The sequence below is a fragment of the Astatotilapia calliptera genome, chromosome 20 (genome assembly GCF_900246225.1).
Source record: "Astatotilapia calliptera chromosome 20, fAstCal1.2, whole genome shotgun sequence".
Taxonomy (NCBI): domain Eukaryota; kingdom Metazoa; phylum Chordata; class Actinopteri; order Cichliformes; family Cichlidae; genus Astatotilapia; species Astatotilapia calliptera.
Genome location: NC_039321.1, coordinates 3622627 through 3634596, shown reverse-complemented (window position 1 = coordinate 3634596; position 11970 = coordinate 3622627). Strand labels below are relative to the sequence as shown.

General features: G+C 41.9%; 1 protein-coding gene across 2 annotated transcripts in view; it reads left to right on the top strand.

Moving 5' to 3' along the window:
- The first annotated feature begins 435 nt into the window (after window positions 1-435).
- The window catches only part of otud5a (OTU deubiquitinase 5a), a 38909-nt gene continuing 27374 nt past the window's right edge, over window positions 436-11970 (top strand). The window contains exons 1-2 of one of the 2 annotated variants that reach the window (XM_026153669.1): window positions 436-1331; window positions 8133-8223. In XM_026153669.1, the coding sequence (XP_026009454.1) occupies window positions 744-1331; window positions 8133-8223 (679 nt within the window). In that variant the 5' untranslated portion in view covers window positions 436-743. Of the gene's footprint in view, window positions 1332-8129; window positions 8224-11970 lie in introns of both variants that reach the window. The other variant, XM_026153668.1, reaches the window with a different exon arrangement.

Here is an 11970-nt window from a genome sequence, read left to right as displayed (position 1 = left end):
TGCATACTTAACTGAAATGAATAAATTGTATAACGTAATGTAATTGTTACTTATAATATGTATGTAACTTTGTAATTTCAAAATGTTGTCACCTCTTGGCCAGGACTCCCTTGAAAAAGAGGTTTTTAATCTCAATGGGACTTTTCCTGGTTAAATAAAGGTTAATAATAATATTACTATAAATTGCAAAAAGTTATATGTAAAAGCAATTCTATATTTAATTTAATTTATTTTTTTAATTAAGCTCATTATTTTGTGTATGTATTTGTTTGTCATGTCAAATGTATTATTAGTAATAACTATATATTTCTGCTATTATTATTATTATTATTAGTAGTTGTAGTAGTAGTAGTATACAAACAAAAGATTTTTTCTAATAAATAAAATATTTATTATAAAGTTTGGATTTTAAAATAAACACGGAATAAAAACAAAGGTCTGGTTGACGTCCTGCCGTAAACGTGCCGTGGCAGCCGTCCCGGACGTGACGTCATGTTGTGTTGATGTTGTGACCGGACGCGCTGTGGACGGAAGAGGGAGACGCGTTTTGTTTTTATTCAACTAAACCGTTGAAAAGGAGCAGAAACGTCGCCTTTGTGTCCATTTCGGGTCGATAAGAGCCTTAGCTCGGTGATTGGTGCCAAACGGCCGGGCCGGAGGGCGAGTAGACCGTCTTATTTGATCTAGAAAGGGAGGACTTGTCACCCTCTGACCCCCTCCCTGCTTCCTCCACACTCTCCACCATGACTATTCTCCCGAAGAAGAAGCCTAGCTCCGGGGTCGGCGTCTCGGACCACGCAGATGACAGCGATCGTCGGACCGGCTCCGACCCTCACCAACATCCTCACCCGCACTCAGGGCGAACTGGAACCCGACCGAGGGCTTCCCCTCCGCCTTGGTCCTACCAGCCCGCTCCACCCTCCGCCAGGGACGACAGGCGGAGCATTGAGGCGAGCTCCCGGCCGCAGCAGGCCTCTCCGCCGCCCGTCGGCTCCGTGTCCCCTGTGGGGCCGGGCGATGGTCGGGACAACAGCGGCGGAATGGTTGCCGGGTCCCGCGGAGAGCTCGTCGTGTCGTCCGGCGTCGTCGGATGCGGCGGAGGCATCGGCAGCTGCTGCTCCGGGCCCGGGCTGAGCAAGAGGCGGAGGCAGGCAGGCACCTGCTCCGGTGGGGTGGTGGGGGCGCTGGCCGGCGGAGGCCAGCCCGGGGTGACCGGACCGGGAGGTGTAGGGTCCAGCCAGGACACGGAGGAAGGAGCCGGAAACAACAGCGAGGACGAGTACGAGAACGCCGCCCGGCTTCAGTCCATGGACCCGGCTACTGTGGAGCAGGTAGGACGCTAACGCTAGCTAACATTAGCAACAAGGCTAACGGAGCTGCTAGTGCTCCTGCACAGGTGATTTCCGGCACTTTTACCAGAACTCAGGTACTTAAAGACCGAAAACAAAACGTATAAAATCAGCACAGGCCACTAGGAAGCAGAAAATAAGGATTTAAGTTAACTTTAAGAGGGAAGAAATTGCTGTTATTGTTCGGTTTTACGCTTAAGCCCAATGAGTCGTTTCCCTCCAGAGGCAGGCTGTGGGGACAATTGGTGGTGGTGGAGGGGGGAGGGGGCGTTCATTAAGTAACCTGCTAATCATGTCTGCTCACCTGAGGTCTTAAGAGAAACCCGTTTGGGGCAACCATAGCAACAGCACGGACGTTTGATCACCTGGCAGTTAAACATTTACCCCAAAACTAACCACAAACACACTCTAGGCACACATTTAAACACTGTTAAAGAGAGCTGCATTTGTCTCCACGGCCCATTCAGGTGAGGCTAAAATAAACAGCCAGATGTTCCCAGATTGGAAGGATAATAACTGCTACATACACGTTTTTGAATCGTAATATTACGCATATGAAATATAAACTAAGAATTAAAATATTTTCATGCCACTATTTCCAGGACACATTTTTGTCAGCTCTCTGTTGAATATAATAACACCAAACGCTTATTTTACCTATTGATTAATTTCAATTAAATGTTTTTCTTTGTTCAGAAGTCGCCCATGTTCAGGGTTTGTTTTTTTTCTTGGAGAATGTGATGAGGTTTTGTACAACTCTTTACCGAGATACTTGACTGCATGCTAGAAATTCTAAACACGTTTGTTGGACACTTGTACTATGAAACAAGTTCAGGGTACGGATATCCTCTCTGTATGTTCTGTAACCTTAACATGGATATTATCAATATACAAAAAAAACAACAAAAAGTCAGAAACACAGGCAGGTCTGCAGACAGCTGAACACCTGATTTTTACAAAGAATAGAAAACTGTGAACAATATGGTTAAACGGATAATACAGACTGGGAGTAACACGGCTGCTGCAGACAAAGCAGCAGATTGTTAGTATGAATGTGTGCGCACTTTGGCGTTTTTGTCAATAAGACTGGAAAAGACCTGCTATGGTAATAAAGTTAAAGTCTGTTTGAAGCCAGAGAAGAAAGCCGACTGTGTAACTAAACAGACTTCTCACAGCTCTGTCATTAAGACATGAGCGAATTTGACTGATTAGAATTTTTGTTCAGTTAAATCATTGTTTATATGTGTGTAAGAAAGTGTTATTCTTTCAGCTGCTGGTGGTGTTCAACAGTCTGAGAGTGAGTAAAGAATAAATGTAAAAATCCTCAGGTGGTTCATCCACTGACTCGGTCTCCATGTAGACTTGATAAAAGGTCTACAAGTACAAATAGGTTCTTTGTTTTAGGATTATACGTACAATCATAGAACAGTTAATTAAAAAAAAAAATGTAGTCAACCAGAGGCAAAAATCAAGTAATTATGTTGTGTCTTAAGAATCTGTATTTATTCCTGATGCTCATCAGGAAAACAAAGACTTTAAACACTCTTTCTGCAGTGCAGTGAGGTCAGCAGGATCTTCCAGGAATGGTGACGCTGTTTCCTGGAGAACTGATTCGTCACTAGGCGGTGATTTCATACCTCTTGCTCTCTTATCGTGAACATGGAGCAGGTTAGGTCTGCAGCCTAGTTGCCATGGCAATGGTAAACCTAAGCTTAAGATGTTAACTGCCTTTTTAACACTGAAAAGTCGGGATTAAACCAGAAGTTTTACTTGACTCAGTGTCGGGGATCCACAGAATGACAAACTGAGCCTGAACCGAAGCACTCTGCAGGGAGGCTTTTAATTTGAATCTCAAGCAGAATAGATGTTTGATATTTACGGATCAATAACGCGACTATATCAAGCAGAAATGAACTTTGAAGTGCTACTCAGTTTGATGTTGGAGGTGTTTCTGATTCAGTAAAAAGGACTAGATGTTACAGTCCCTGGTTGCTTTAAATGGAGATATTTCTAAGTTATATCCGGTCTTTAGTATTTTCTGGTGCAGGTTAAATAATTTTTTCTTTTGCTTTGATTTATATATGAAACTGTTGTTTTTTCCTTGTATTTTAAGTCGAGTTCATCTCTTTACAGCAGTTTGTTTTTTGCCCCTCATTAAATCCTCAAACTCGCTTCTTAGTTCAGATTGAGCCAGATAAAAAAATCTATTTGGAGGGAGTGATAAGGAACAGCCTATTATAAAATCATCCACATCTGATGGAAGTTCTCTATTTTGTGTGCTTGTTAGTTGTTTATGTGTTTGTTTTGGTGCAATAACTTTGTATATTTAAGGAAACCTTGCAAAATGTTACCTTCAAGATATGATAACAAGTTAGTGGCCTTCCAAGTACAGGGCACAAGTCAATTCACCTCATTTTGTTAGCGTTTTGTAGTCATTATACTTCATAACAGGAAATGCTGAAAAACACTTTAAAGTTTCATTTTAAAAAAACTGCAGCCAAATCAGTTTTGTTTCACAGTCTGCAGACAGAATGTCCTTTCATTTAGAAATTTAGATTGATTTTTCTGTAACCAGCTCTGAGCGTCAGCATCATGGGAAATGTCATAGTTTCAGTAGAAAAACGGCGCCAATTTCAAGTCAGTTTTTCACCAGAGAAAAACCTCAAGGGTCATATATCACAGTGGGACATGGATGGCTGCTTATAACAAATCATAGCACATGAAAGGTCTCTCTGTAACCTACATTTGCCAAACTCATTTTCCTAATATAGAAAAGTTACTGTACCAAAGAATTTGCTGATTACGAGGATGTCAGGTTGAATTAGGGATGGGAGTCGGTAACCAGTTGCGTAGAGAACCAGTTCCCAGTAGTCCAGTTCCTTGGGGCTGTTAGTCTGCTTGTCTGTCGATCACACTTATCGGTTCGTGCACTTGTGCTACGATCAGTTTGTGTGTCGGAGGAGGAAAATAGTGGTGCAGGATATGGTCATTAGTTTTATTTTTACTGCACAAAGAGTGAGTGCGTTGGTAAAGTGTAAACTGCAACGCTAACTAGCCAAGAACCCAGAGTGACTTAAAGCTGAGTGAACACTGACCCCAGCCCAGCAGACACACCCTGAACTTCAACAGGTAACAAACTGATGAGCAGTTTGCAGCCTCCGTTTGTACCTGTTCATGTCTCTACAGTAGATTCACCGTGGCGATCGCTTTAAAGTCTGTTTGTGCTGGTTTTCATCTTTGCTGTTGGCTTTGTTTTCTGCTATAAGAGGCTTTGTCTAATACTAAGAGACAGATTATACGTGTGTCCTCAATAGGATTTGTGTTGGTGTGTAGGTCTGCAGTTTCAACTGTTAAATGAGAAATTACCTCAGGCGGTGTGTTTTAGGTCATTTTACACAGTGACGTGAAAGTAATGTAAGAACTATATAATGAATTACTTTCTTCTGGCAGTAATTAAGTAATGTACTGCATTTTTACATGTTTAAGAAAAGTGTCCTGTGTAATGTGAGTAATAATTACTTTTTGAGTGATCATAACAAAGAGGGGAATTGCGTCCACACAGCATGCAAGTAATTTGTATGAATGTAATGTCTTTGATGTGCTGCTTGGTGATGGTGGTGACTCAAAGAGGAGCCAGTGAGAATCGACAAGTCATATCAATAATGATAAATAGAACAAATAATACTTTACAAAAAGTTAAAAATAGCCCAGACGAAAGAAGCTCGATCGAAGGAAACGTGTAAACAAAACTGGGCAGTTCAGCAAGTAAACCTCTGTGTAAAAATCTAAATAAAGTACATTAAAGTGCTGCAATGAAACACAGCAATAAAGTGGCGCTAGGGCTGTGCGATATGACCAAAATCTCATATCCCGATATAAGACATCTATCGTCCGATAACGATATAAATCCCAAAAATGTAACATTTTCTGTAAATTCTGTAAATCTCGGGCAGCTCGACTTGCGTGAAGTGTTTGCAGCTGCGCGTCATGTAGCTGGAGTCGAGTGTTTTAACCGATGCATGAAACTATACATTTTTAGACATAAGTTGTAACAGCCTCCGTTTTCTTTGTGGGTATTTATTACACGGCGTGCTGCGGGTAGGGCTGCACGATTTTGCATAAAATGAGAATCACGATTTTTTGGCTTAGAATTGAGATCACGATTCTCTCACCATTTTCTTTTCCAGTATAAATATTTATTGCACTTATTAACTGCACATCAACTTCGTAACAGTTGAGACTGAACATAAAAACAATAAATAAACATTAAAAAAAACAAATGTCTCACGTTTTGTTGTTGCTGCAAAATGTTGTACTGCTTGAAATTCCGTCTCCACCGTTGCTCGACGCTGCGTGTACAGAGCAGGTAGTGCAACAATAGAAAAATAGTTGCGGGACGGCACTGTGTAGCGTTTGTCTAGGGTGTTGATCATTTTCCTAAATCCCTCGTTTTGCACAGTGTTGATGGAGCCATATCTTTGGTCAGGTGATAAGTGATAGCCTCCATAATTTCTTTGTGCCTGCGGGAGGTCGACGGGTATAGGGAAGCGCTGTATAAGGTTCCCGTTATTGATGTTTGGGTGGTTGACCGGGACGGATTTTCTCCTGTCACTTTCTCGTCATCCCTGACGTGCTCTCCGTTGTTTTTTCCCTGCTAATTTTAGCATCACACAGCACAGCTTCTGTATCACGTGGTATAAGGCTCCGCTCTTGTCATTTGTTGAGCAGGAAGAGTGAGCGCTTGTTTTCATGCAGATTACGTCCCGGATCAAAATGCGGTACAATCGTCGTCGTCGTCTTTTTTTTTTTGTTTTTTTAATCGTTGTCATTTGGAAATGAGATCGCACATAAGTATGAATCGAGATCGCGATTTTCTAACGATTAATCGTGCAGCCCTAGCTGCGGGGAAAAGCCTGTTCTAACGTTTGAGTCTAAGGTTTATTTTTTAGCATCTGGCGGCTCTTTTTGGCTTCTCATCCGTAAATAATCTGCATCTTTCACGTGATTCAGTTTATTTTGAAAAGTCTCAACAGGATCTTGAGCTTTATTGTGAAAGGTTTATGTGGGTGGTTTTACCGTCGTTATTGCTAAAGACAACACATAAAAACAGGCGCTTGTCCGTCCATAGTGTGGTTATATTAAATATAAGAGAAAGAGAGAACTTTAAGAAATTAATATAGCCACTACAGTGACCATCAAAACATTTATTTTGCGTAAAATGAAACACAGACGTTTTTATATATATCGTTATATGGAACAGCCCTAAGTGGCCCTGTAGAGGCCAAAGCATAATAAAACAGAATTGTGCAATTTCTTTAATTCCTTGTGTCTCTTTCACATAACGTCTCTGGTTTGTTGTTGTTCTTCAGACGTGTTGTTGTATTAAAGTGAAAGCTGAGGCCGATGCCACGCCGCGGTCATGCTTTTTACATTCGTTCTGCTCCCAGCCTGCAGCTTTATTCTCAGAAATCGGAGCATTTTCTTTGCCTGAAGTGGTCCGACCGGCTCGCACAGCAGCGATCGAGCACTGACAGAACGAATCCGTTCAGAACTCGTCTTGTGACATTTGTGTCCTGCTGTTAAACCCAGCCAGTTTTCAGTCCTGTTCACGAAGCCGTCGCTGACTCGCACTTTCGGTATCGGTGCTTTTTATAACCTGTTTGTGTTATGACAGATGTCCAGTGTTAAACATGTTATTGTTTTTTTTAGCCTTTCTTCATCTGACTTTAGTTCATGGTTTCACTTTTTGTTTGACTAATGAGCCAAGTGTGACTTTTTATTTAAAGAGGAGCCATTATGCTAATTTCCAGCTGTGTGTTTTTTATTCTTGGACTCTACTCAAGGGCCTGTGAGGGATGATTACACACACAGGTTGAGGCGAACAAACTTTCTTACCTCGGTTGACACAGATTTGTCTGTTTTCCTGCTTTTTTTGGACCTGTATTTAAGTTTGAGTTAATTAAACCCTGTTTAAATTAAAATTAGGATTATAAATTATATAAATGATCACAGTCATAGCGGAAGTCCAAAACATCTCTACATTTTAGAGTAGCTTTGCATGACTCACAGTTCAAAATAAGGCTTATGTGATTTATCCTGGTCCTCGGTGCAGCTCCTCAGCTCATCAACAAATACAGAATATAATGAACCTGTGAGACATTTTAGACACATAAACAATAAAAATGATAAATATGGTAAAACTGGGGTTAAAAGCACAGCTATGTTTGTGATTGTAAGTTTTATTTCTGTACTTTTAGACTGATCCTCAGAGAGGGAAATATCAGGGTATGTCGTGATTACAGAAGTGTAAAAGTGCACATGATAAGGAAATAAACTGTTTTTAGTTTTGATTATTTGCTTCTTCTTCTTTTTTTATAAATTAAAAAGCATCCTGTTCAGCAGTGTCTCAAAGAGGAGTAAGTAGGTATTTAGGGCTCCTGAGATCACCTGAACATCCGCAGTGTTAGAAACCAGTGTGTCTGCTCCACTGTTATTGATCAGCATTAGATAACTGATGATCAGGATGGGAGGAGCTGCTTTTCCCTGCAGAAGATCTCATTCATTTGTTATGTCCAGCCACTAACCCTGGAGGACTTGAGCACCATTTTCCTGCTTTAGCAACCAAACGGTGAATTTAATTATTCTAGAAAATAACACAGCAATGAATCAATAATGGAACTGAGCAAACTGTCCTCTAGGTCCTCACATATAATGCTGCTCAGGCCCAGTTCACTGACTCTGTCTGTGTGTGTCTGTGTGTGTGTCTGTGTGTGTGTTCAGCAGGAGCACTGGTTTGAAAAAGCTCTGAGGGAGAAGAAAGGATTTGTGATCAAGAAGATGAAGGAGGATGGCGCGTGTCTGTTCAGAGCTGTCGGTGAGTAATTAACACACACACACACACACACACACACACACACACACACACACACACACACACACACACACACACACACACACACACACACACACACACAGCGTTCTGGTGTCTCCTGAGCTGGTTCCCTGCACTTCCTCTGGCTGACAGCAGATGGCAGTGTTGCAGTAGGTTTGCCCTGATGTGTTTACATTTTACATATAACACTATTTTCAGCTACGAAGCTGAAAAAGGTCTTTGCTGTGTGTTAATTCTCTTGTTTAAGCTAAATTAATTTCATATATTATGTTTTTTTATTTTACATTTTTACATTTTTTAAAAAGATTTCACCTCGATTAAAATGATTTAGCAGTGTGAGAAACAATCAGGACATAAGAAGCAGTCATTGGTGATTAGGTGCAGTAATCATAGGGTGATCTGATAAGTCAGGTAATTTCCCACAATCGTGTCACTTCCTCTCCATGAACAAAAGAGAATGCTGAGCAAAAAAAGAGGTCACACAGTGATCGTTATTTAATGAAAAGCTGTTTAGAAAACCCTGTGGTAATTACCAGGTAACTGTAGCGCTGTAGATAAGGTGGAGCCTTACCAACAGCTGCGAAGCATCAGGTTTTACACAGAGGTGTAGCCAGGGGTGAGAGTGTGATTTGAATAATAATTTCTATCGTAGGTATTACATGAGCCATCGTGGCTACTTCCCAGCCATTAGCCAGTGTTAAGGTGGAGTTTGGCAAGTGTTCCAAAAGAAAATCAATTTAAATTCAAGTTAATGACCCCAGCCAGTTTGTCCTGTTACTCAGCAGCCACATCGAAGCACATCTGGGCACTTTGCTTTGAAATGTCGTTTAAATTAACCTTTGTTTCAATCAGCATGAAATAAAAAGTGCAGATACAGAATATCCAGTTAAGATCAGATTTTCAAAAATTATATTTTGGCAGAGAACTGATTCACCTTCATGCTGTGATTTTTTTTTTTTTCTTCCTCTCTGCTTGTGAAATGTAACCTGCTCCAGAGCAGGTTATGTCGGTAGCACACACTACCATCAAAACACACCAGCAGTCCTGCTCTGCAGTCCTGAGGTCATACTGACACAAGCCTGCTGCTAGGGCTGCTCTGTTCCAACAGGGGGTGCTCTGATGCTGACAGACTGTTCTTTTGTATGAGTGTGTGTGTGTGTTGGAAATGTGGGTCACACTGTGAAAGATGAAGGTTTCTGTGTGTGTGTTCCTGTAAGCCACACAGAGGTCCTTTCAGTCGAGTCCAGGTTGTCTTTCAGGTAGAGGCTATTGTGTAGCTGCAGTTATATCATCGCACTGACCCCGGCCCTGTGTGTGTGTATGTGTGCATGTGTGTGTGTTTGCGCTGCCTGTAAGTACCTGTAAACTCACACCTGTCTTCCTGCTGTTAGATAATAAACTCTGGTTGTTCCTGAGTTTCACCCTGTCAACCAGAATACACCGAGCCTTTATGCTAAAAACAAAACCCTCACATCAAAAATCACTCTTTTTCCTTTCGTTTTAAAATGATCATTTACATGCAGCACAGAGAAGCTGAAGTTGCTGTTTAGTTCATTAACTGTATATAAAGGATGGACTTAACCACAATGGGATCAGAGTGTTAGACGGAGTGTTGTTATGAAGCCTCGATGACTGATCTTTGTTGTCGCCGTCTTGGTGTTTTGTAACCAGAAGTGAAGAGACGCTCTGACTGTGATGAGTTGTTGGCTGGTGAGGACACTCAGGATAATCCTACCTGACTGTAATCGTCATCTTCTTTCAGCTGTTCCCTTTAGGGGTCGCCACAGCGGCTCGTCTCCCTATCTCACCCCGTCTCTACCATCCTCTGTCACACCAAGCCTCTGCGTGTTGTCCTTCACCACATCCACAAACCTGCTCTGAGGTCCTCCTCTTTCCCTCCTGCCTGGCATCATCACCACCCTTTGTCCAGTATATCCACCATCCCTCCCCCTAACTTACAAAATCAGCTTTGTTTTTTGAAATAAGATTTGAAACTAGCGATTGAGCCTGTGACATCAGCAGGAAAGTGTTTGCAGAGAGAAAAGGAGCCGGGGCCTGTGTTCAGAACTTCTGAACAACTGGTTTTTGCTTTGCAGCCCATAGGAGCCCTCTACTGGCCATTTAGAAGAAGGCGGGTTTAAGGCACGTGTTTTGAGCCATCTTTCTAACAACACAGAGGTTAGCACTGTTGCCTCACAGCAAGCAGGTCCTGGGTTTGAATCCACCATCCAGCCAAGGCCTTTCTGTGTGGTGGTAACATGTTCTCCTCTTTGGGTACTCTGGCTTTCTCTCAAAGTTCAAAGACATGCAGTTAGTGGGGTTGGGTTGTTTGGTGATTCTAAATTGGCTGTAGGTGTGAAAGTGTTCGTCTGTCTATGTTAGCCCTGCTGCCCTGGTGACCTGTGCATAGAGCTGGGCGATAGAACGATAACGATATGTATCGCGATATAACTTTTACTCGATAGAGAAATTAAGCTATCGCGATAGACCTCGCCGCTCTTGTCCTCTTAAAAAAAAAAAAAAAAAAAAAAAAAAGGTCAGCCAATCCAAATTAAGCAGCGCAGAGCCGAACCAATCACAGCCGCAGCGTCACGTCGCGTGACTTGTTACATACAGCACAAGTGCCAAGCCGCACGTGTGTTTGTTTGGGAAGCAGCCAGCGGGTAATGGAGGAAATGAGTGTGCCGACTAGAAAAATCAACCGAGCGTGACCGAAGAGAAAACGGATGATGGTTCCAACGCCGGAGAGATTGTCGAACGGAAGAGCCATAGAAGTTCCGTAGTGTGAAGGTATTTCGGCTATTTCAAGTCTGACAAAAAACAGAGTAGCGTGCACTGGAAATTGTGCCGAAAGCAAGTCTGGAAATACAATAAACTGGTGCATGCGTCACACTGTGCGCCACGTTATTGTTTCGGTGAAATGAATTTCTACAATACTGTTACTGTTAATTCTACTCTCTGCAGTGTTTAAATGCTTACATATACACACAGTTACTGTCCCTCCACACATACGACTCTGTTCTGCTTCTATGCCCCAGCTTTGTTTACTTTTTCCCACCGAGGCTTCTAGACTTCTGATTGGCCAACATTTTTGCACGGTTAGGAATCTAGCGCCACCTGCTGCTTTGGCATGTTCATAGCAGCGTTTTCCTTCATTTCTGCCTTTATGTGTGGACGGTAGGGCTGGGCGATATGACCCAAAATTCATATCTCGATATTTTTTAGCTGGATGGCGATATAAGATATATATCTCGATATTTTTTTTTTAAAGCCATAAAGTAAGAACAAAAAGAGAGTTCTTAGTCAAAGCTGTGTCCCAGATGTCACACAGGCACTTTTATTAACATAGAGCAGATGTACAGAAAATTTACTCAAAAATAAATTATGAGCATTTATTAAATAATAATGCTCCATAAATAAAAGAAAACAATGTTGTTTTTGTGCATAACAAAAAGCTCACAAATGTGCAGTCAAAATGTAAACTAAAAGACGAGCACTATAACAAGGACAGATTTCACAGCTGCTCTGTTCCCAACTTGTACTGCGTGACTGACAACCTGGAGTTTGAAATCCGCTTCATAACCACGTCTCTTAACAGGTGCCATTTATGGTCCTTATACACAGTAAGGTAATATTACGTTGAAGCACAGTACGTATCACTCCGCGAGGCTCAGCCGTAATCCTCCGACAATCCATCAAGCGGTGCAGCTCCGTAGCTTACCAAAGTCG